Consider the following 26,376-nt stretch of genomic DNA (forward strand, 5'->3'; position numbering starts at 1 on the left):
GATATTTTTAGAGATTGTGGTAGCGGTAAGTTTGAGGCGTGAGGTGATCAGAGGCAGGGAGGCCAAGCCAGAGGTAATGAGAGAGCCTGGACGGAGTGGTAGGTGGTGTGAGGAAGGGAAGAGGGATTGGACTGGAGAGTATTTAGGGTGTAAAACTGAGTAGCACGGATGACTGATTGATTGGGTAAGGACCTGGCTCACAGCTGGGGACAGGGTCTGCGGGATAGAGGGGAGGGAAATTAGCATTATCTTAGGTTTCTTTCTTTTTTTTTTTTTTTTTTTTTTGTCTTTTTGCCATTTCTAGGCCCACTCCCGTGGCATGTGGAGGTTCCCAGGCTAGGGGTCTAATCAGAACTGTAGCCGCCGGCCTACGCCAGAGCCATAGCCACGCGAGGTCCGAGCCACGTCTGCAACCTACACCACAGCTCATGGCAACGCCGGATCCTCAACCCACTGAGCAAGGCCAGGGACCAAACCTGAAACCTCATGGTTCCTAGTCGGATTCGTTAACCACTGCGCTACGACAGGAACTTCTAGCATTATTTTAGGTTTCTTGCTTGTTTGACCCTATCGACTTAAAGGAGGTAGTGGAAAAGAACATTTTCCCAGGTCCTAAGATTCTCACATCCTCCAGTGCTAATGGGTATCCAACAATTCAATTCTGACATTGTCTGCTTGGAGGTAGCATCAGCTCTCCTGTGTTAAAGGGCCAATCTCATAAAACTGGTCCCCCTTCATATGCCAGCTGTAGGTGGGCAGCCTAGGCTACACACACTGCAGCCTGGTGGACCACAAATTCAGGGGTTCTCACAGCCTGCACCTCAGGTTTGATGATTTGCTAAGCTTGATAATTTGCTAGAAATGTCTTATAGAACACAGAAAAAACACTTATGTTTATCAGTTTATTATAAAGGGAACAACTCAGGAGCAGATAAATGGAAGAGATGCATAGGGCAAGGGATAAGAGCAGGGGTGCGGAGCTTGCATGCCCTCTCCAGGCACCTCACCTTCTCCAGCACCTTGTGGTGTTCACCATCCTGGAAGCTCTAGTCTCCCTGCCCCCCGCCCCCTCAGGTTGGTAGGTGGGACTGAAAGTTCCAACTTTAAACTCTGGGTCTTTCTGGGGAGCAGTCCAGAGCTATCTTGGGGCCCTATTCTGAATTCATTAACATGAACTCAGAAGTGATGGAAAGAGGCTCATTTTGAATAACAAAAGACACTTTATCACTTAGGAAATTCCAAAAGTTTTAAGAGCTCTCTGCCAGGGACTCTGGACAAAGGGCAAATATGTTTCTTCTTATACTACTCTGGTAAGCATCTCAAGTTGCTGGAAACCTTTATGGAACTTTCCACCTATGCCTCCAGCTTCAACCCTGAACCCAAGCCTTGTCCGTGGTCCTGTGAGGCCTAGGATTCCAGGGGACCTTTCGTCTGGTTCTCTTTTGCAGGCTATTAGCCCCCTGTATTAGTTAAAGTATAATTTAGGCCTCTGTAACAAAGAGACCCCAAAATACACTGCTTGAAAAGCAAGATAGACGTTTGTTTTACATAAAAATCCAGGCAGGTGGTCCAGAGCTGGTTTGGCAGCTCAGCATTGTTGGGGAACTTTGCTCTGCTTTGCTCAGCATTCTGTGTGCCTCTCCTTGCCAGGTTGGCTCTTCCAGCTGCAGTCATGGCACTTTCTTTCCAGTCAGAGGGAGGACGGGAAAAGGGATGAGGGGGATTTGCCCTTTCCCTTTAAGGGCTCTGGAGCAGGGCTGTGCACATGTCAGCTTACACCCCCTTGGTCACGGGGCCATCCTGGCTGCCAGAGAGGCTGGGATATGGACTATTTCACTGGGCAGCCTTGTGCTCTGCCAAAACCTCTATTCAGAGAGGAAGAACAGTTCCTGGGAATAGCCCTGTGCTCTCCCCAGCAGTCATGGTATGTTTGTTTAAGGAATTGTTTTTTCTTTCTTAGAAGAAGATGGAAATCATGTTGTGACTGTTAATTTTTTTCTGAAGAAAGTAATTTTCATATTGTTGAAACAAAGGAAACATGGTATTCAGTGTAACAAGAGAAACACTGGCAAGGTACCCTTGCAAAATCTTTGGCTAGAAATGTACCAGTTTGTTTCTCATTGAACCTGCGTCAGTGGAATTATGATTGGACTTAACACAGACAGCTGGTTTTCTTACCGGAGAGGCTAAAAAAAGGATCATTAGAATACCTCCCTGCTTTGAAGCAGACCTCTGTTGTGTTCCACCTCTTTGTGTCCAACATAAAGGTGATGGAAAAGGGCAGGGATTTTGTAAGCAGAGGGCTGAAGTCAAGGTGGTAACATCTGAATGTGGGGTTGTTTTGAGCAGTGAATAAAGAGGTAGTAGAAAACCCTTTATGCTAGCCTTGAAGTCTCTGCCCTGGGACTGAAGAACCAGATTTAGGCCTAATGCAAAGAAAGGCATCACCCTTGCTCGGGGGAAGGATCTGATGAGCCCACGTGGCTTGTTCAGTCGAGTGGAGGCAAAGCAGAGACTCGAGTTGGGGGGGTGGTTAGGCTTCCTAGAGGAGGGATTATATTGATAGCGTAGGAGTTTGGAGTTTATTAAAGTGAGATAATTATACTTATTATTACAAATGTGTTTTATATTATTTTCATCAAAATGATATGTACAACTGCTGAAATTTATACAGTCATAACCGGCTAAAAGTTTTAATGTGACCATTAAGCAATAATATAGAATCTATGAAATGTCTTTATTTCAGAACGTTTAAAATTTTACATATATTTTTGTTTATAGCCTATACAGTTCAGACCTCCGAGAGTATATCTCCAGCTGCTGCTACAGAGGCTTATTCAAAAGCTTTGGCTGTTTGCCATGGACCACTGGACCACTATGACTTTCTGATCAAAGCTCGTGAGCTAAAGGATGATGAACATCAAAGAAGAGTCATACGGTGTTTGCAGAAATTACATGAGGACCTTAAAGGATACAGTATAGAGGCAGAGGGCCTTTTTTCAAAGGTGAGGTTTGTGTGACATTAAAGATTGAACAGTTAAAAATATAAGCATTTAAAAAATGAATTAAATGCAGTTGGGTACAATCATAAAACAGCTTGAAAGTTTCCTATTAGTTCCTTTGCTTTAAACCAGCTCTTTTGGATCCCTGTTCCTGACCTCTTGATGTTCCATAGCCTTCTTTTGCCTTCAGGGGCTTCAAATAGCTTCATATTGAAGTATTTAAAAAATACCTAAATACCAGTCCAAGTGAAAACTTGCGTGCAGTTCAAAGCTCCCCCTGCTTCCAGCACAGGCCTGGCCCAGCAGTGGAGAAGGGGAAGTGACTTGTTCTCTCTCCCTCCTTCTCTCTCTGCTGGCTTCTCTAGGTCAGAATGAGGGGGATAGAAGATTGGAGCGAGTGAAACTTCAGAGTCTTAAGTGACCAGTGAAGGGTCTTTAGCGTGGCAGATGCTGGCACGCCAGCTCTTTGTAAGAGGTTTCGGATGGGATCTTCAGCCACAAGGACCTCCCCACTGCTCCACTCTGTGACTGAGCTCTTAGGACTCTCTCGGAACAACCTCTCACACCACTGTGTGGGGCTGGGACATGCTTGCCCTTGCACTTAGCCTTGTAGGACTGCTCTAGCCAGGTCACCATCATGGTGTAGAAGTATAACATCTTCTTTCTCAAACCCCTCCTGCATGGGCAGCTTCTGCCATCCTCCTGCCCTTGGGCTCTGCAGGTGGAAGAAGCAAGCCCCAGTGTCTGTCTTTGTCCTGTACACCCCCATACTCCTGGGGACACGTGTCAAGTTCTTCTGTGAACTTGTCCCCACCCTGCTTTGATTGCTGCCTATAGATTTTCTCACCCAAAGGATGCCTGTTTTGCCTTAATTCTCATCTCTTTGGATACTTCTCTTGGGGACTCCGAACCACCCCACCACCGCCAACACCCCCCCCCCACACACACCCCCCCACACACCCCCCCACACACCCACACACACACACCCACACACACACACACACGGCATGAGGTTCTTCTGGGGGAAACAACTTTCTGCCTTGATTACTTTTTTTTTTTTTTTTTTTTTTTTGTGGCCGTTTCTTTTTCTTTTTAAGTAATTTCTGCATGGATACAACTAGAGCTTCTCTTTACTACCTCCCCTGTCCTCAACTTTGAGTTTTTGCCGAAATTCTGAGACAGCAAGAAAACCCCCATTCCTTATTCTGCTATGGAAGCCACTGTCATCAGAGGTGTCATCCTCAAATCGTGAAGGATATTAACAGCGATAAGAATTAGAATATGTTTCAGCCTAAGAAACTAGTTTTCCTTTAATTGACTGACCAAACCACCTTCCCACTGCCCTTTTATTAGAAGGTCTTTAGAAGAAAGTACTGAATAACTATGTTAGTAGTACTTTATTTAAAAACTCTAGTGAAAATTTTACTTTTTTTTTGTGTGTGTGTGTGTCTTTTTAGGGCCACACTGGAGGCATATGGAGGTTCCCAGGCTAGGGGTCTAATTGGGGCTACAGCTGCCGGCCTGCGCCACAGCCACAGCAACAGCAATGCCAGACCTGAGCCGTGTGTGTGACCTACATCACAGCTTTCGGCAACGCTGGATCCTTAACTGACTGAGTGAGGCCAGGGATTGAACCCACAACCTCATGGTTCCTAGCCAGATTTGTTTCTGCTGTGCCATGATGGGAACTCCTGAAAATTTTACTTTTTAAAAAGCACTTGTGAGTGTAATAAAATACATGGTTTCATTTTTATATAGAGAAAAAGACTTATTGTGTTTACATCTTTTGGTTAAAAGGAATAGAGAATCATTTGAGTTTGAGAAAAATGGAGATACAGAATAAGATTACATAAGAAAATAGGAATGAAGATCATATCTGTCACTTAGCCAGGCTTCACAGATGAGGCTCAGATCTGGCGTCGCAGTGGTGTCAGATCTGGCGTCGCAGTGGTGTAGGCCTGCAGCTGTTGCTCCAATTCAACCCCTAGCCCAGGAACTTCCATATGCTGTGGGTGCAGCCCTAAAAAGACAAAAAAAAAAAAAAAAAAATCATACTCCTAAGAAATTTTCCTGTAAGGGTAAACCATAATGTTAGAATAAAATACACCTTCTTCACAAGATGCTAGAATTATTAATCAATGAGAAGAAAATTGGTGGCAGACAAATTTCTAGGCAGGCTGCTTTCACTTACCTACATAATGTTGTTTCCTCTAATAAAAATTTGAAAAAATTATGAGCAGATGACCATGCTCTATGAGCCACAAACTCTGGAAAAATGAGCATTTATGAACACTTTACTTCTGTTATCAAATAAAACCTACAACCAGGTTAATTGACACATTTAATGTATGCATAATTGTTATTGTGTTGTGAGGTAATTAGGCATAAATGGTAAGTAGTTCATGTAAATCACTATAATTAGAATTACTTTTACACAGCCAAATCAAGCATTTCTAGAGTCATGGAGAGAGAATTAAACAGAGTGTAGAGCTACTCTGAAAATTTCTGTTTCCGTTAATCAGGGGTACATAGACAGCCAGGTTTTACCATCTCTTGGGAGGAGACACCATAGCCAAAGAGACCTGGGAATTGGGGAAGGGGAGCGGGGGACAAAATTCCTTTTCCTTTTCTCCTGTTTTCCACAAAATAATTTTGTTTTCCCCCTAATGAGAAATTATCTCCTTTTAGCACCTATGATCTTTTATTTGAATATTGCTCCTCACCCTCCTAAGAACAAGTGCATATAGCAGGGAGAAAAGACCTGTGCTAACCTAAGGTCTTGGTGCTTTTCTTGACCTGTCTTCTATCACCTGAAGGCTGAGAACAAGAGACCTAGAATGCTGGGCTGTGGACTTTTCTCTCAGGAGATGCAAGAGGTCTAACTGTCTGGATCCCTTCAGTTATTTATCCAGGATGGGTGGTTTGCTGTTTTTCTTCAGTTCTCCCTACTCTCCCCCAGCTAAGGGAGTGAACAATATTGTCTCTGTTCCTCTTCATAGAACCGGCATTTCCTATAGGTGAAGCAGGTTGAGCAGTGTGATTTAGGTAAAGCATCCCTGATCCCTGGTAATTTATCCTTTAGAACATCATAAGCAGCACTGGATATGAAATAGATAACATCTATAGCTACAGCTTTATTAAAGACCAGGCAACTATCTATCTGTCTGTCCATCTATCATCTATGTATCTATTTCGGCTGCACCTGTGGCATATGGAAATTTCCTGGCCAGGGATTGAATCTGAGCTGCAGCTACAACTTTTGCCAGCAGCTGTACAGTGCCAGATCCTTAACCTGCTGTGCCAGGCCCAGAAATATATACATTTTTTTTTGCTTTTTAGGGCTTCACCTGCAGCATATGGAAGTTCCCAAGCAAGGGGTTGAATCAGAGCTACAGCTGTAGGCCTAATCACTGCCACAGCAGTATCCAAGCTGAGTCTATGACCTACACCACAGCTCATGGCAGTGTCAGAGCCTTAACCCACTGATCGAGGCCAGGGATCAAACCCACAACCTTATGGTTACAGTCGGATTCGTTTCCGCTGCACCACAACAGGAACTCTGAGAAATGTTTTTAAATGAATATTTTCTTCTATCAAATTTTTATGAAAGCTGAAGCAAAAGATTATGTCCTAACCCAATGACAGCATTATCTGTAAGAAAGTGAGATTGGGAGTCAAGCTGCATTTTGTTTTGTGAACTAACACAGGCCAACGACTCATTTAAAAAATGAAATTTGAGAAGCAGTGTAATGGGTCTGCTTCAGTCTCCAGAATAAACCAATGTATTCAACTACATCTTAAGTTTTGTCATGATTCTAAAGGTAAAACTATGCCATTAACCTAGATGAGATTTTTTTTTTGAGTTTTTTTCTTCCAATTTTATTGAGATATATTTGACATATAGCATTACATAAGTTAAGGTGAACCAGCACAGTGATTTGACTTATATGTACATCTTGAAATGATTACTGTAATAAGTCCACTGAAATCCATTATCTCATATAGATACAAAAGAAAAGAAAAAGACAAAAAAAGTTTTTTCTTGCAGTGGGAACTCAGAATTCACTCTCCTAAGAACTTTCACATTTAACATACAGCAGTGTTAATTATATTAAGCATGTTGTACATTACATCCCTGGTAATTAGTTCTTTTAACTGTGGGTTTGTACCTTTTGACTACCTTCATCCATTTCTCCCATTCCTCACCTCCCAGATGAGAATGTCTTTTGTAAATTCCTTAAAATGAATGTAAAGAAAAGGGGTATAGCCCTATTTTATAACGTCTAAGATAGGTATAGCCCTGTTTTACAATGAGCTTTCAACAGAGCAGATGCAAGTGGTATTGTTTTATTTCCCTCCAGTTTCTTCTCATTGGATGCATTCTTCACAGTGTATCAGGAATACTTCTAACAGGTAATCGGATTGAGCCATTCTCCTGCTTAAGGCTTCTCACTGCCCTCAGAGAAAGTACAAACTCATTAGTGTGTTCTACAAGGTCCTTGAGAGCCTGCCTGGTTCCAGCCTCTTGCCAACCTCATCTATCTTTGTTCTCTGCTGGCAATAAAAGCACAAGCTGTGACAAGCTAGTTGAAGATTCTTAGAGAAGAATGGGGCCTTCTCTTGTCTCCGGGTCTTTGTTAATGCTGCCTGTCCTCCTATCCTTTTACTATGGCCCATCTCACGTTGTCCACCTGGTGACCACATACTCCTTTAGGAAGTATAATGTCATTGTTTTCTGGTTCTTCCAGGCCTGCAGACCCTAGTACAAAGTAGGTGCCTGGTACAAAGTAGGTGCTCAATTCTCAATCCGTATTTTTAAATGAAAAAGATATGACTATTTGAATGAATAACAAAGCCATCACTGAAGATTCAAAAAATAATTCTCTGCCGACTCTGAAAGCAGTTGTCCTGGTGGCTGAGTCTATCCATGTGTCTGTGTGAGATTACAGGTGTTTCCCGTAAGTTCCTATATTACTTACTTCTCTTTGGACATGTTTGAGTTCTCATTTCCTCCATAGTATCAGTTCTTAGAAAATCCAGGAGAAGCGAGGAAGGCCACTTTAATTCCTCAATTTCAGAACGTCAAGCAGGTTCAGACTGAAGAATATTTTCCCATCCTTCTTTTGCTAAACTCCGGGTCAGTTTGAGAATCATGCTCATGACCTGGACGTCCCTCAGAACGAGTGGTGGACTGGAGTAGATCACACCTGGCTTATCTTCACCTAGGCTGCTCCAGAATTCCAGTATCAGGAGTGGGTGAACATAGCAGATTTGCTGAGGAAATTGTCTCCTGCTTTTGTCTCCCACTCACACATATAGGCACTTGGAAATGCTTGTCGCTTGAACACATGGAGCATTAAAAAGTCATTTCCATCTTCAAATTCTAAATCAGAAATTGAGCCATTTCTTATGGTAGTTGTTTTATAGGTTTAACCCCCCACAACACACACACACACACTTGCTAGTTATTTAGGTACTTAAAAGGCTTAATTATATTAGTAAACTGAACAAATTGGTATACCGTGGGTTACAAGGGTTCTTTGGCAAATCAGCTGAAGGCATTTTAAAAAGACTTTCACTTAAGAATTTATGGGTGCTAATTCTTTAGCTTTTAAAGATCTTAGAAACCTGGAATAATGTACTTTTATCAAACAGTAGTCTATGTTGAGAATGATTTAATGCTTGTTTTAAAAGATGTAATTATGCTCAGCATTCCAGCTGGAATCATTGTCTCGTATTCTGTCATTTTGGGGAATAATAATGGAATGGTAAGAGGAGTGGGGAGAAACAGGAAAAGTGGTATTCCTGCATTTTAAATAAATTGAAAACAACACTTTACTTTAAAGCATCACCGTTATTATCTCATTGTTGGAAGGGAAGTTATGCTGGACTAGCAGATAGACAGTAACCCAGGAAGGTGAGGGACATTCTATTTTAACTTGTGACTTTGTTGAGAATCACCTTGGGTTATTTAAGATTTTTTTTTCTATTATAGTTGATTTTCAATGTTCTGTAAATTTATGCTGTACAGCAAAGTGGCCCAGTCATTTATATATATATATATATATGTCCTTTTTCTCACTTTATCTTCCATCATGTTCCATCACAAGTGAGTAGATATAATTCCATGTGCTATACAGCAGGATCTCATTGCTTAGCTACTCCTTGGGTTATTTTTTAATGCCATAATTTTTATATCATAAGGAACAAGGATAAAGTTAGAATAATTAAATCAAAATATTGGGAATGATGGTGACAGATGTTTGCTTTGCAGAAATTAAAGGAATAGTTTTGAGAGCAACTATCTACCATGCAAATATGCAGGTACTTTTGGGCTAATTTTAGACTTCGTTCAAGAGTAAGAGTGATACAGTAATTAGTTACCTTACCAAATTTTGTTTTGTTTTTGTTTGTTTGTTTTGTTTCTCCCCACTTTTTATTTTGGAAAATTTCAACAATACAGTTAAAACCACTAGTGGTTAACATTTTGCCATATTTGCTCTCTCTCTCAATATTTTTTCTTTAATGATCTGAAATTAAGTTGTAGCATTATAAGACTCAACCTCCAAAAACCTCATTATGTATCTCCTAATAAGGGCTTTCTCCTGCATAACTATATCACCATTATCACGCCCAAGAAATTTAACATCAATGTAGTGATAACTAAAATAGGGTCACCCAATTCAGCAAATAAAAATATGGAATGTCCAGTTATACTTGAATTGCAGATAAATAATCAATGGTTTTTTAGTATATGTATGTCTCATGTAATGTTTGGGACATACATATACAAAAAAATTGTTTGATGTCAATCTGAAATTCAGATTCATCGTGTATTTTATCTGACAACCTAAAATATGAAGTCCATATTCAAATTTCTTCAGTCGTCCCCCAGATGTTTTTTTTAACTGTGTGTATGTGTGTGTTTGGATCCAAGATTCATGCTTTACATTTGATTTTGTCTAATAAAATTTTGGTAGAACAATTATCAGATATTTACTTTAAAGAATATAAACCCTGGATTTGATTCTTTGTGTGAAAATGGTCTTTTATGTATATAAAATTCAAAACACAAATTTTTACTAAATTTAATGGTTTGGAGTGCATGTATAACAACTAGGACCCAAAACACTAGTACATCATTGCCTTTCCTTATTGGACAATTGGCAGTATATTCATATTCTTTAAAAAAAAATTAATGATATTTTCCTGACACTTGCTTTTCTTATTCTCCTCCATTTTGATTTAGGTTATTATGGTAAGTCTCCTAAACTTGAGATACTCTCTTGACTAGATACCTTTGAGTTTAGGTTTTTTTTTTTTTTTTTAGATTCCACATATGAGGTCATATGATATTTGTATTTCTCTTCTTTCTTTTTTTTTTTGTCTTTTCTAGGGCCATTCCCACGGCATATGGAGGTTCCCAGGCTAGGAGTCTAATGGAGCTACAGCTGCCGGCCTACGCCAAAGCCACAGCAATGCAGGATCCGAGCCGCGTCTGCAACCTACACCACAGCTCATGGCAATGCCGGATCCTTAACCCACTGAGCAAGGCCAGGGATGGAACCCACAACCTCATGGTTCCTAGTCGGATTTGTTAACCACTGAGCCACGATGGGAACTCCTTCTCTTATTTTTTTTAGTATAATGCTCTCAGTGTCTGTCCATGTTGTCACAAATGGCAGGATTTCCTTCCTTTTTAATGGTTGAATAATATTCTAGTGTGTATGTGTGTGTTTGGGTGTATATAATATTTTCATCATTCTTTCACTATTCATCCATCATTGGACACTTAGGTTGTTTCCATGTCTTGGCTATTGTAAATAATACTGCAGTGAACAAGGAGGTGCAGTTGTCTTTTGGAGTAACTTCCATCCTGTTTTCCGTAATGGCTATAACAATTTACATTTCTACCAACAGTGCATCAGGGTTCCCTTTTTTCCACATCCTCAACACTTATTTCTCATTTTTTTTTTTTTTTTGATGGTAGCCATTCTAACAGGTGCGAGATAATAGCTCATTGTGGTTTTGTTTTGCATATCTTGATAATTGGTGATAAGCATCTTATCATGTGCCTGTCAGCCATCTGTATGACTTCTTTGGAAAAAATGTCTCTTCAGAGTTTCTGCCCATTTTTTTTTTTTTTTTGTCTTTTTGCTATTTCTTTGGGCCGCTTCCGTGGCATATGGAGGTTCCCAGGCTAGGGGTCTAATTGGAGCTGTAGCCACCAGCCTATGCCAGAGCCACAGCAGTGCGTGATCTGAGCCGCATCTGCAACCTACACCACAGCTCACGGCAATGCCAGATCCTTAACCCACTGAGCAAGGGCAGGGACCGAACCTGCAACCTCATGGTTCCTAGTCGGATTCGTTAACCACTGCGCCATGAAGGGAACTCCAGTTTCTACCCATTTTTATTTTTTAAGGTTTTTTTTTTTTTTTTTTTGTCTTTTTAGGGCCGTACCCAAGGTATATGCAAGTTCCCAGGCTAGGGGTGCAATCGGAGCTGTAGCTGCTGGCCTATGCTAGAGCCACAGCAATGCAGGATCCCAACTCCGTCTTCGACCTACACACAGCTCACAGCAATTCCAGATCCTTTACCCACTGAACAAGGCCAGGGATCGAACCTGCTCCTCATGGATGCTAGTTGGGTTTGTTAACCGTTGAGCCATGATGGGAGCTCCTGGTGCCCGTTTTTAAATTGGGTTCTTTTTGCTGTTGAGCTGTATGAGTTCTTTGTATGTTTTGGATACTAACCCTTTATCAAATGTGGGATTTGAAAGTGTTTTTTCTCATTTGGTAGATTGCTTTTCATTTTGTTGATTGTTTCTTTTGCTTTTTAGTTTGATGTAGTCCCATTTGCTTATTTTTGCATTTGTTGCCTTCTTTTTTTTTGTCTTTTTGCCTTTTCTAGGGCCGCTTCCGTGGCACATGGAGGTTCCGAGGCTAGGGGTCTAATCGGAGCTGTAGCCACCGGCCTATGCCACAGCCACAGCAACGCCAGATCCAAGCCGCGTCTACGACCTACACGACAGCTCTCGGCAACACTGGATCCTTAACCCACTGAGCAAGGCCAGGGATCGAACCCACAACCTCATGGTTCCTAGTCAGATTTGTTAACCACTGCACCACAACAGGAACTCCAGTTGCCTTTGTTTTTGATGTCAAATCCAAAAAGTAGTTGCTGAGACCAGTGTCAAACAGTTTACTGCCTGTTCTCTTTTAGGGTTTTATGGTTTCAAGTCTATAAGCCATTTTGAGTTGGTTTTTGTGTATGATATAAGCTAGCAGTCCTGTTTCACTTTTTTGCATGTGGCTGTACAGTTTTCCCAGTACCATTTATTGAAGAAACTATCCTTTACTCTTGGTTCTTTTGTATACCTGTGGCTCCTTTGAGATAAATTAATTGATCATATATGTGTGGGTTCATTTCTGGGCTTTCTCTTCTGTTCCATTGATCTATGTGTTTTACTACCAGTACCATACTGTTTTATTATAGTTTTCTCTTGAGAATAGATACTTTCAGATACTTTTATAAATACTTACATCAGGCCACTAATATGGCTAAGTAAAACATATTATGACATCAGTTAGAATGCTTTCAGTTGTGAATAACAGAAAACCCAACTAAAATTGGGTTAGACATTTCAAGTAATCAGTTGGCTCATGAAGAAGTCCAGGAAATTCTATAGGTAGGTGCAGTGTATGAGAGCCCAGGCTCCATTACTGACTTGGAGATCTTCTTGATTTTGCCTTCCTATTATTTTGGCTTTGTATTCAGCTTGGGTTATGTTAAAGTGATAAACTACCATCACATCTATGCATCATATTGCCCAGAAGGCAAGAGCTTTTCTTTTACTTAGTGTTGAACAGAGCCCTGCTTGATAGAACTTAGGTCATAAGCTCATCCTTGGACCCCTCATCTAGTTGCAGAGCATAGAGCTGGGAGTGGGGTCATTCTCACTTGAAGGATATGGCTGCTGTACAGTTGTGGAAAGAGTGGAATGGAATGGATGTGCGAAGGAGTTGAGGCATAGTTATATGTAAAGATAACTTCCAAAAAGAAGACATGCATTTGAGGTATTTTCTTTTCTTTTCTTTTTTTTTTTAGGGCCACACCCACAGCATATGGAGGTTCCCAGGCTAGGGGTTGAATTGGAGCTGTAGCTGCCAGCCTATGTCATAACCACAGCAACTCGGGATCTGAGCTGCGTCTGCGACCTACACCACAGCTCACGGCAACACCGGATCCTTAACCCATTGAGTGAGGCCAGATATTGAACCTGTGTCCTAATGGATACTTGTCAGGTTCATTAACTGCTGAGCCATGACGGGAACTCCTGAGGTATTTTCTAGTAATACGGTGTTTGCACTAAAATTCCATATTTCACCAAGTCTTTTTGTGAAACATTTGAGAGACGTCTGACTGAAGTTGCTGTGGCCACGGAAGGATCACTTATTCTAAAGTGCTGAGAATCCAGTGGCCCTCTGACTATGATTATAATCACCATCACCTCAAGACACTTGTGTTTACTTGTTTATGCGAGGCTATGATTAAGGTAATAAACGTAAAGAAGGCTGATTTATTTTAGAACTAATGGCTGTTTGGAACTATCCACATTGATTCTGGGATGAACTCAAAGCATATGGTCCAACAAAATTTTCCTACTGTTGCCTTCAGACTTTGTTCTATTTTTCTTGCTTTTGTTAATATAAAGTTTTAAAATACATTAGGTAACTAATATTGATGGTAGGGAAGATCAGTCAATTAGCAAGTGACTTATAAACCAGAGATAGGGATCCCAACAAAAGACAGTACAGGAGTGAGAGGGGGAGATTTTTATGATAATGAGTCAGCTCTCATCTTTTGTTTCTGTGTGTAGTCTATATCCAGATTTTTTGCTTTTGCTGTTTGTTACTGCTCACCATTGCCTATAATTCATTAAGGCATTGATTCAACACTCATTTTTGAGCGTCTGCCCTGTGTGTTGTGCTGTGGACACTAAAGTGGTTTATGTCCCTGTCCCTGCCAGGAGGAGATCCTGTTGTAGTTTAGCAGCATCAGGAGCTTGTCTTCTAGGCGCTGTGTGGGGGTGGCAGGTGGTGGCTGTGGTTGTATGTGACTTCTCATGCATATGTTCGCTCCATCCTTCTCCCCCACTTTTCCTCATGGTTCCCACAAGGCCCTTTGTTTCTGAGATCTTCCCCTCCCAGATGCCAACCCTCGGGGCCTGTCTCTCGAGGGTCACTCTGTCTTCTGCCTTTGTCACCCTGCTTTCTCAGCTAACCCTCCTCTGTCAACATACCATCTTCTAATGCCTTGTTAAAGTCTGTAATCACTGACATCTCTTTTCTAGTCCTATTCTCTTCGTACATAATACCTTTTTTTATTCCTTAACTCTTCTTGTGTTGTGGCCAATGGGTCCTCTGTCAGAAGCATTATCTTCTCTTCTTTAAATCAAACTTTTTAATGGAAAGGGAAAAAAACCCATGTATTCTTGGTAACAAATTAAAGCGTTATGAAAGAATGTTTAATTAAAACTCTTATCACCTCCATTCCCTTTCCAGAGACATTCACTGTTGACAGTTTCTTGCAGAGCCACCCCCCCATGAGCTTTCTCTTTCTTTCATTTGAATGTTCCACAATTTAATAGCTTATAATAATGGTATAGTATTCTATCATATAAGTATACTGATATCCTACCCAAATAATGGAATGATAACATATCCTATTAGTGGACTATACCTGCATCTTTGAATACATGTGTAGGTACTCCTTTAGAAATGGAATTTTTAAAGGGTATACACCTTACGTTCTGATAGACAATGCCAAAGAGGTTGTAGCAATTCATAATTTTACGTTTATGAGCCTTCCTATCTCCCTACATCTTTGATTATACTGTATCCTCTCAGACTTTTAGATTTTTGTCATGGTGATATTTCAATTGTTATTTTAAGTCACATCTTTCTTATTTTGAATGGGATTAAGTATACTTTCAAAGGTTTAAGCCATTTGCCATTTGTTTTTGTTATTGATTTAAAGGCTATTTTGTTAAACTAAGGAAATAAGTTCTTGCCTGCAATAAATGTTACAATTTTTTGCAATTTATTATTTGCCTTTTTACCTTTCTTAGTTTTTTTTCCCTCCAACGGAAATGTTTATTTCTTTTAATGTATCTATCTTTTTTTTTAAAGTTTGGGGGTTTATTACACTTCAAGACTAAAAATAAATTCACAGGAAGATGTTCATAAAGATGCTGAGGAGAAGAATTACAAGAGAAGTGAAAAATTTAACTTGACAGGCTATGGTTCCTAAGAAAGTGGTGGGGGAGGTGAGGACTGAAATCCAGAAATTGATAGAAGATTGCATAGGAAGAGGAAGCATCTTCCTTTGTCCCAGGAGGGAGAGAGGAAGGGGGGTGCAGATATGGGTGGGATTGCAATTTTGTATAGGAAGTTGAAGGAGTTCCAACCCAATGTCTTCTGTTTTCTCTTTATGAAGAAGTAGACATCTACTTAAAGCGATAGAGGAAGTGTAGTTTAGCTTGCATGAAGCTGAGAAGGCTCCAGAGAATTGCTGCAGGGACAGAGGGTGAACTAACCAGCGAAATAGACTTGTTGATACGATAGAGGGTTTGACACGATGGAGGAACTCTCCTCAGGGCTTTCAGATGTTCCTCAGCAATCTTCAGAAGTCTGAATGAACAGGAGGGAAAGTCAGTATCTTAGTATGAGATTTTTCTATTTTTAGCAATCCTTTAGCCATCCTTCCATCATTTATTTCTAGTTTTATTCCATAATGGTTGGAGTACAGTGATTATTTGGATTTATTGAGGTTTCCTTTATGGCTTAGAACATGGGTGATATTTGAAATTGTGCTTCATGTTTTTAAATGTATTCTTGATTTGTAGAGTTTGCCGAGATAAAAAATAGCTTGAGTGTACATTAATGTTCAGATCTTTGAGAGGGGTGTGTCAAAGGGTTTGGTGTTTCTTTTTTCATGGTCCACACGTTTGAATACAAGCAGATACCACTACATGAAGTCTGCAGTCTTCAGTGTGAGCAAGTGGGCCTTGTGATTAGGCATGCAGGGGTGGGCTGTGACCTGACACTCCCCTGTGTCCTGCGCTGCACCCAATAGATAAGGAAATGGCAGCTTGTAGTGTTGGGTGTGGCTTACCCAGAGTCACACAGCTCCTAAGTAGCAGAACCAGAATTTGTACCCAGGTCTTTTGGGTTCAACTCTAATACTCTTCCTCTATGTCTTTTACGTTTAGTGGAGGTAGGTGACAGTTTTCCACTGTCTTAGGCTTACCATCTGCACATCACTGTACTTACCATCTGCTTACCATCATTGTACAATGTCACTGGATCTTTATCAAAAGCCCATTAGAGAAGGTGTCATCATTGCTACTTCACAAATTCCCTAAGATATAAGTAACATGTCAAATCTTATAACTGGTCACTGGAGAAACTCACATTCAGATTTTCAAGTCTTTGTGTAAAGACTGTGTATTTTAGGAGCTGGGCATATATCAGAGTCCTGGCAGGAAACTGTTCACAGCAGTTTCAAATAGAGACTCAATCAAGAGATGACTTAGTCTCGGGCTGGGCAGGCCCAAGGCAGCAAACAAGGGATGAAGGAGTGAAGGAGGAGCCTGAATAGAGCTGGAGCTGTGGCCCCAGGGCCTGGGGGTTCTGGAGGGATGCAGCTCTTCCAGAGACAGGGCACCGAAGCAGGGAGGGAAAGGGATTACCCCCTCCCTCCTGTCTCCTGGAAGGAGTACCTCCAAGGGGCAGTACCAGCCAGCAAGGCTAGCATCCCACAGTGGAGAGCAGGATGGATGAGACCCGGGGGTGGGGGTGGGGGTGGGGGTGTAGGGATGGGAGCACATGGAGAATCCCAGCACCCAGGAACTGTGCCAGGGTGGAGTGCCCTGAGACAGAAGAACAAATTAGAGGAAATTAAAACATTGAAAAAGGAAATTTAACGGACCCGAAAAATAGGGTAAATTGTGAGAAAATGTAAATTAGAAGCATGTAAATGATGTGAGTTCCTGTGTAAGTTAGTTGTTTTGAAGAAAACTGTGTGAACCTAACTCTCCCTGAATTCACCGCTATGAATAAAGAATTAAAAACTTCTTTAGGACCCATTTTACAGCCTTCTAAAGAGTCTTACTGTTCTCCATTCGATCCTCTGATTTTCCCCTTAAAATATAGATTTTAAAATCATTTGAAATAATTTCAGTAATTTTTGGAAGACTGAAATTTTATTGGGAGAAAATGAGCTTGTCTCTCCAAGTGAACATACTTGATGTATATAATATAGTTAGATAATATCTAACATTTATCATTAGAGGAGTATCCATTTTGTTGATCAGTTTATTTGGAGTAAAATCTGCATCTTAAACAGTGTTTGTGCCGTGCTAGATATTTATGATCCCAGATGTTTGAGGATCTTTTCCTTGGGTACTCCACAACCATATCTCTTTTTCATCTTCTAAATATTGCTATAGGAGATCCCATCGTGGCTCAGCGGAAACGAATCTGACTAATATCCATGAGGACTAATGGGATCGAACCTGCAACCTCATGGTTCCTAGTTGGATTCATTAACCACTGCCGGAGGCTACAGCTCCGATTCAAACCCTAATCTGGGAACCTCCATATGCCGCAGGTGCAGTCCTAGAAAAGACAAAACAACAACAACAAACTGCATTTTATTCCTGCTATATAGTTTTTTTTTTTTTTTTTTTTTTTTGGGCCACACCTGCGGCATATAGAGATGCCATGGCTAGCGGTCGAATTGGACTGGCCAACACCACAGTCACAGCAATGTAGGATCTGAGCCCCGTCTGCAACTTACACCACAGGTCACAGCAACGCCGATCCTTAACCCACTGAGCAAGGCCAGGGATTGAACCTGCAATCTCATGGTTCCTGGTCGGATTTGTTTCCTCTGCACCACAACGGGGAACTCCTGTTTCTGCTGTAGTTTTAATAACTTCTTTTCTTTTCTGTGGCATACCGATTATATTGAGTACAATTTTAATTTCGAAGTTTCTTTTTGCTGTCTGTGTAGCCTCTGTTTCCCCTGAGTTTTTCACCCCTGTATATTTGCTGTGGCCTCCAACTTTCATAATGGAAGGGTTTTTTTCTTTTTCTTTTTTCTTTTTCAAATTTCTATTGATTTTTGGCTGCCAATTCACCTTAGAGTCTTTTCAGATACTAATGAACTGACTGAAGGCTCCATCTTAAGAGGTTTGTTGACTAGTGTGCTCTACTATAAGGTTATCTAATAGGGACCCAGTTCTTTCTTTGGGAGAAACCCATATGTAAGTGCCTTTGGGCCTTTTTTTTCTGGAGACCATTCAGTTTCTCCAGGAAAAGGCTTCTGATCTCTCGCATGGTGAGAATGAGCCAGCCTGTTATGGTCTGGGGAGCCCATTTCTGAAAGCAGGGGAAGATTACATGGTTAGTAATTTTAAAGGGATATAAACTTAAGTTGTGTAACTTCAGAGCCTTGCTCTGAGCTAATATGATTCTTGCCTCCTATATTAAATCTAAGTGGGGCCTCATAGCCTTTCACATTGTTTTTTTTTTGTACTTATTCTATGCTGCAATAGCCCATTTTAGCCCTGTTGTTAGGAATACTATATATATGATGACATTAAATTATTTCCATGTTAGAGATTTATAATTTGTTCTTAATTTGCAGCTTTTTTCAAGGAGCAAACCTCCAAGGGGCCTGTATGTTTATGGAGATGTTGGTAAGTGTGTTAAAGTAAGTTTTAAGTGGTCCAAACAGAAAGTTTCCCAGTTTTCACTCAGGAATAACTTCTATTTCTATCCCTCAAACCACCACCAGCAAGGGAATAGGATGAGAGGAGGTAAAATAGGGGAGAGGAGAGGAGGGTAGTTATCTTAGTTCTTATTTATTTATTTCTCACAGGGTGACTGCTGTTGAAGGCAGGATTAGTTAGCATGTTATGGTGCAAACAGTAATGTATTATGTGAGTTGATCTTGGGGAAGGAAATCACCTCTAGATAGGTTATTAGATAAATCAGAATCTCATTGCTCAGTGCCATCTGACTCAGCTTAATACTTAAAAAAAAAAAGCTGTTCATTTTTACTTTTAATTTCCACTAGTATTTCTACCTGTAATCTAAGCCCTTGTCCTCAGTCTCATTATTATTTTTAATTTAATGATAGTGGACATTCTGAACGACTGGCAACATTTCCTTGGTCTCCTGTTCTCATGCATTGGGCACAAAGACTCACCTTTTCTTGGAATCCTTATGAATTATTGCTTACTTTCTATTTTTTCCTAATCAGTTGCTGTTGTCTTGCTTCTCCCCTGACTTCATTCTTGTTGGAGTTGTCTGTTTTCTGGTTTCTGTTTCCTTTAAACAGACCCTTTGCTCCTGGTCCCAAACCTTTCACCGGTTACCTACCTTCACTGCTGTCATGAGGGTGTCTCCTCCTTCTTCTGGCCTTGTGGCTTGTCAGTCATTTCTTTCACTGCATCCTCCGAATGCACATTTAATGTAACGAGGTCATTTTTGGGCCTCGACTGATAAACAAGCTTCAAGCTCCCCTAGAGCCATTGCAAGTCTGTATTGTGAGGAAGTTGGTGGCAGAAATTAATGATCCTAGGTAGATAAAAAAATAATAGGAGTTGAATAAGTAGTTACATACACTGCCTTAAAGATCAAATTGTGCTTGGGATTTCCCGTTGTGGCTCAGTGGTTAACAAATCCTACTAGAAACCATGAGGTTGCAGGTTCGATCCCTGGCCTTGCTCAGTGGGTTAAGGACCCGGCATTGTAGTGAGCTTTTTAGTAGGTCACAGATGCAGCTCAGATCTGGCGTTGCTGTGGCTGTGGTGTAGGCCGGTGGCTATGGCTCCGTTTAGACCCCTAGCCTGGGAACCTCCATATGCTGTGGGAGCGGCCCTAGAAAAGGCAAAAATACAAAAAAAAAAAAAAAAAAAAAAAAAAGATCAAACTGTGCTTTTCTGGGTCCTCCCTCTTCTGGTTTGTTTACTAATGCCTCTAAATGCCTTTTTTATATTTATAGATTTAGAAAACCTAATAAATAGAGAATTGTTCTGTTTCAAAAAGTGAATGATAGAGATTCTTCAAGTTCTTCAAACTTGTAGATTTAAAAAATGTGAAATAAACTCAAACTATTCATTTTCTTAGTTCATTGGCTAGTTGGTAATTTTGACACCAATGTATACTTACTTCTTATTTAGAATGTAATTTATACCAGCCAGTTTTATGTGTATGCAACTTTAAGTATTGTAGACAGATCTCATTCTGCTGTCTTCTCTCCTTTTTTTGCCCCTTTGGAGAACGTTTACTTCCTAAACCTTCACTTTTGTGTTCAGTCATTGCTAAAATCAGCATCTTTTTTTCTCCTGTTACCTTAACCACTTAACCATAAATGGAGATGGTTAGTTAAAGCATAACTGTTTCTGCTTCTGCAAAAGGACTTAAAACAACAACAACAACAACTATGAAAGACATTGGATTTTAGTTTGGAAAATACAGCCATATCTAAGGAATTGAAGGGAGGTACAATAAACATAATTCATCTGAATGCTTAAAAGAATTTGAAAAAACATGATAGCATGGGATATTCACACAGGCTGGGGGTGTGGCAACCTTTGGCTAGGAATATCTTTACAATGTAGAGAGAGGAAGAGAAAGGAAATCTGAAATGGGAACTGAGATCAACATTTTGGTGGCCATACTTAGTTTAGTTTAGAATACTTACAAAATAGGTAATAAAAGATTGGTCAGATTCTTATTTGGGGGGCTTGGATTCTGGGAGAATAGACTCAGAATGCCTTTATAAGCTCTTATTCTTTATTATTTTCCTTTTTTTAGACTTAGGAAACAAGTATTAAATTTTTGAAAGACTTGATGGAAAAGAGATGTCTGTTTCATAGTGTCCCCTTCCTTCTCCTTATTCCTGCCCTTGGCTTGGCCCTGTAACTCTACTCTTTCTTCCTAGATGTGTTGGGGTGATTGACTCAGACCCTCAATTCAGGGAACCCCAAGATCATTGATATCATGGTTCAATATTTCAATGTTTTCATTAATAAAGTGCTTATTAGCACATCTCATGCACAAGGCAAAAGCTGCAGTAATAGTATCTTGTGGCTGTGTTTTTACCCTACAACTGGCTTTCTTACAGCATGGTTTCAGCTCTTGACTAGCACACTGAGTGGTGATGGCAGGGTTAATGATTTCTCTGGTAGCTTAGAAGAAAATAAAGTACATTTGTGTTTATCAGTCACTTTTTTGCTGTCTCCTGGTTTAACCTCACCTGTTTTACGTTGATAATTTGATCGGTGGAAAGGTAGGCTGATTTTAAGTTTAGGAGTTGGAAAGTAAAATTCCGCTGGAGTAGGAGGCAGTGAGGGAGGCTCTACTTTCAGCTTCTTCCTGCAGGAGGTCAGCTCTGAAAAGGGTGCCACTAGAGGGGGCTCTCGAGTAGTCATTTTGGCTTCCCAACTATAGGCTTAAAAGCTAGAACTTTAATAAGAGTTTTAGGTTTTACAAATGGCTTTCCTAATAAGTATCTTATCTTGAGAAGATTACAGAGTTTTATTTAGGATTCTGCAGAGACCAATGAAAAAACTGTGAAGTAGGTGAAACTTAGTGTTGATTTCTTCCCTACTTTCCCCCAGCATCTCCTGTCACTTCACAAATGTTTGTTGAGCATCTGCCTTGTGCCAGGCAATCTCTTGTTTCTGGAGATGTAATAGTGACACAGCCTTTGTTCACCCAAAGCTTACAAATTGTGGCAATGGCTTTGAAATATTTTCGAACATGACTCACTGTAAGAAATATATTTATGTCCTGAGGTACTGTATGCTTGAATGTGCATACCACTCACATATACATACATACATACAAAAAAACTTCTTTGTCCTGTAGGATTTCCTCCAACCTAGATTTTACTGATGCATCTCTGTGGTGTGATGTGAGTCTTCAAACTTTGTCTTTTTTCGAGATTGTTTTGGCTATCCTATGGCCTTTGCATTTCCACATTCATTTTAGAACTAGCTATAATTTCTTTAAAAAAATACTGGGATTTTGATTGAGGTTATGTTGAATCTATAGGATAATCTTACAGAGAATTGATTATTTAAACTTTTGAGTATTCCAGTCAAAGAGCATGGTATATTTCTTCATTTAAAAATATCTTTAATTTCTCTCAGTAGGGTTTTGTGGTTTGTAGTGCAGAGATCTGCCATGTTTTTTGATAAATTTATTCCTGTATACTTTATGTTTTCTTTTCTTTTTCTTTTTCTTTTTTTAAAGCCACATCTGTGGCATATGGAAGTTCCCTGGTTAGGGGTAGAATTGGAGCTGCAGCTCCTGGCCCACAGCCACGGCAACACCAGATGTGAGCCACACCTATGACCTATGCCGAAGCTTGCTGCAAGGTTGGAGCCTTAAGCCACTGAGCGAGGCCAGGGATTGAACCTGTATCTCCACAGACACTATGTCAGGTTCTTAACCCACTGAGCCACAATGGGAACTCCCTACTTTGATTTCTAATGCTACTGCACATGGTATTGCATTATAAAATTTTAATTTCTGTTTGATCACTGCTAGTATATAGAATCAATTGATTTTTGATGACCTTGATAAATTCAGTTATTAACTCTACTGGTTATTTGGGAGCTTCTTCAGGATTTCTTATATATGCAATCATGTCTGTGAATAAAAACAACTTTACTTTTTCCTTTACAACTTGTATGCCTTCTAGTGCTTTTTCTTGCCTCATGGTACTAGCTAGGAACTCCAATACAATTTTGAATAGAAATAATGACAGTGGATGTCGTTGTCTTATGTCAAATTTTAGGGGAAAAGTGTTCAGTTTTCTGCAGTTAGTATCATGTTAATTGTAGGGTGGGTGTGTGTTTAATGTATTAGTTTTGGTATTTTGGCAAAATAGATATAACACAAAATTTACCATTTTAACCATTTTTAAGCCTACAGTTCAGTGGTATTAGCTACATTGACATTGTTGTGCAAACATCAATGCTCTTCATCTCCCAAACATTTTTATCTTCCCGAACTGAAACTCTGTATCTATTAAACAATAACTCCTATAAGCCCCTCCCTCCTTGTCCCTGGAAACCACCATTCTACTTCTGTCTCCATGAATTTTATTACTCGAGGTACCTCATATAAGTGGGGCCATGTAATATTTATTCTTTTGTTTCTGGCTTATTTCACCTAGCATAGTGTCTTCAAGATTCATCCATGTTGTAGCATGTGTCAGAATTCCATTCTTCTTTCTTTTTTGCTTTTTAGGGCTGCATAGTATATGGAGGTTCCCAGGCTAGGGGTTGACTTGGAGCTGCAGCTGCTGGCCTATACCACAGCCACGGCAACTTGGGATCTGAGCCACGTCTGCGACCTACACCACAGCTCATGGCAATGCCAGATCCTTAACCCACTGAGAGGGGCCAGGGATCAAACCTTCATCCCAGCAATCCGGAGATGCTGCTGATCGCATTGCACCACAGTGGGAACTCCTATTTTATTTTATTTTTTACTAGGAGGTCTATTTTATTTTACTCATTTATTTATTTATTTTGCTTTTTAGGGCTGCACCTGCAGCATATGGAGGTTCCCAGGCTAGCGGTCGAATCAAAGCTACAGCTGCTGGCCTACACCACAGCCACGGTAACATCAGGTCCAAGCTGCATCTGCAACCTACACCACAGCTCACAGTAACACCAGATCCTTAACCCATAGAGTGAGGCCAGGCATCGAACCTGCAACCTCATGGTTCCTAGTCGGATTGGTTCCTGCTGCACCACGACGGGAACTCCTGGGAGGTCAATTTTAGAGTTATGTTGTCAAGTTACTCCTAAATTAATTTTGATTGGGATTGAACTTTGAAATAGTTTAGATAGCAAAAATATTTTCCATAATTGATTTTGTTTCTGAGTATTTTTAAACCTTTTGATAGACATGACCAAACTGGCTTTCAGAAATATGTCAGAGTGCTTATTTTCCTGTCTTTGCCAACATAAAATGATATATCATTGGTGTTTTAATTTGTATTCCTTTTATTTCTAGCAGAGTTAAACTTAAAAAATATATATTTAAAGATATTTAGTTTTTGTGTGTCATTTGAATACTTAAGTTCTTTGCACATTAATCACCCTCTCCCCCGTTAATTCTATATTGTTCAGTATCCTTTCAGTTTCAGTGAAGGAAAAAAAAAAAAAAAAGCCAGCTGAATTAACTGAACTAGAGATGGAATTATTTGTTGGTTTAATGGTTAAATCAAGTAGATCTGAACTTAAATGATAATTTAGGAGTCTTTTCTTCCCTCCATCCCTTTCTCTTCTCTGTCACCTTTTGGTTCTACTTTTCTTATTGTTGGCTTCATTCTTGGTCATCATTTTTTTATGCTATAGGAAAGATGGCTCCTGGAATCTTCTAGATTGATCTCTTAAAAGGAGAAGGGGCCATTCTCATTTTCAGAATCCATATTAACTCCTCCTGGGGACTGCTGACCTAACTGGGTCATATCCCCACTGCAGGACCAACGACAGTGTATAGGGTTATGGGGTATTTTGATTGACCCAACTTGTGGTTGATACTACCCTCAAAGAAACATACTCAGTAGAGAAGTTTTCAGAAGGAAGATAGTTAAGACAGGAAAAAAAAAGCTGTATATTTTAGTTTCCAAGAGCTCTTTGTATCTTAATGATATGTAAGCTTATTCTCCCAAGTACCATGAGGACAGAGATTTTTGTCAGTTTATTTCATTGCCTTATCTTAAGCACCTAGAATATAGCCTCACACATGGTAAGCAATCAGTAAAAATATGTTGATTACATAACTAAGAATATTAATTTTATTTATGGTGATTTTGATATTCAGAAGGTTGGATTTCATGTGGCTAAATCTATCAGCTTTTTCCTTTGTAATTTCTTCTTTTTGCTTTTATTTCCTTTTCATATGATAGTTTTGTTATATTTTAAGCCCATTTTGGAAAAAGAGTTAGCACACAGATTATGCTCAAATATGTAGTGTTCACATTTTTGGTTAGACAATTTATAATTTTTTTTCTGGATATGTCAGTACACTATGCTTCATGCAGCAGAATTTGAAACTTTATTAATTTACTTCATTGTGTGAATGTAATAGTATAAAATTTGCTGCCACTCACTGTATCAAGAGATTTGTACTGAATTTTTTTTGTTTGTTTTGTTTTGTTTTGTTTTTCTGCCTTTTCTAGGGCTGCTTCCCACGGCATATGGAGGTTCCCAGGCTAGGGCCCGAATCAGAGCTGTAGCCCCTGGCCTACGCCAGAGCCACAGCAACACGGGATCTGAGCCACGTCTGCAACCTACACCACAGCTCATGGCAACACTGGATCTTTAACCCACTGAGCAAGGCTAGGGATTGAACCTGCAACTTCATGGTTCCTAGTCGGATTCGTTAACCACTGTGCCACGACGGGAACTCCTGTACTGAATATTTTGCAAAAATTGCTTTTCAATCTAAATGATCTCCTTGTTAAAAAATCTGTTTGATGAATTTTATTTTCATAAACAAAAAACTTTCTGACAATTCAAATGGTATGGACCCAAAGTCATCTGATGGAGTGGAGGAAAGCTCAATAGATTTAAAACTCAAATCATTTTTCTGAGCTGCCTTCAAGGTTAGTAATTGCTCCTGTGAAGAGAGCCTGGCCACTGTGGTGGGGTGGTTGTTGAGGAAGCAGTGAGAATGAAAGACAGTACCAACATCCCCTAGCCTGCCTGCCTGGGAATGCCAGGTATGAGCCAAGCTTGACTACTGCCAGCATCCCGAAGCTTTGGGCTTTCTGCAAGGGAATAGGCTTCCTGCGTGTGCCTTATTAAATGCTTAGGCTCTTGACTCTTCAATTACTAATGCAATCATAGTGATTAAAAGTTTCAGAGTGCTGAAAATTAGATACTTTAATTTTAAGGGTTAACTGTATCTGAATTTCCTCAGGTAGGCCTCATTTTGAAAGCCTATATTCTCAGCTTTTTTAAAAAAAGTGTTATAGGAGTTCCCTTGCGGGTCAGTGGGTTAAGGATCCAGCATTGTCACTGTTGTGACTCTAGTTACTGCTGTGGCATGGATTTGATCACTGGCCCAGGAATTTTTCCATGCTGCAGGCATGGCCAAAAAATAGGGTTATAATTGGCAATCCAACAGCTCTAATCTACATCTCTTATTTAGTTTCAGTATTTATGTTAGACGCTAATCTGTGTTTTCTTATTTTTCACTTTTGAATTTTCCCATAGTGCCTAAGACAGTTCCTCATGCTTAGTAATGGCCCAATCCATGTTTATTTA

General features: G+C 40.1%; 1 protein-coding gene across 12 annotated transcripts in view; it reads left to right on the forward strand.

Annotated features, from left to right (window-relative positions):
* AFG1L (AFG1 like ATPase) overlaps positions 1 to 26,376 on the forward strand; it is a 223,193-nt gene that overhangs the window by 34,511 nt on the left and 162,306 nt on the right. For 10 of the 12 annotated variants that reach the window (XM_084962524.1, XM_084962529.1, XM_084962492.1 and 7 more), the window contains exons 2-3: positions 2,782 to 3,005; positions 18,720 to 18,771. In XM_084962524.1, the coding sequence (XP_084818650.1) occupies positions 2,782 to 3,005; positions 18,720 to 18,771 (276 nt within the window). Of the gene's footprint in view, positions 1 to 1,650; positions 1,925 to 2,781; positions 3,006 to 18,719; positions 18,772 to 26,376 lie in introns of those variants that run through there. The other 2 variants (XM_084962535.1, XM_084962539.1) reach the window with 2 other exon arrangements.

This window comes from Sus scrofa, chromosome 1 (assembly GCF_054392235.1).
Source record: "Sus scrofa isolate SSC_HxYL_T2T_F1_AM1 chromosome 1, Sscrofa_HxYL_maternal_Yorkshire_Landrace_v2.0, whole genome shotgun sequence".
NCBI classification, from domain to species: Eukaryota; Metazoa; Chordata; class Mammalia; order Artiodactyla; family Suidae; genus Sus; species Sus scrofa.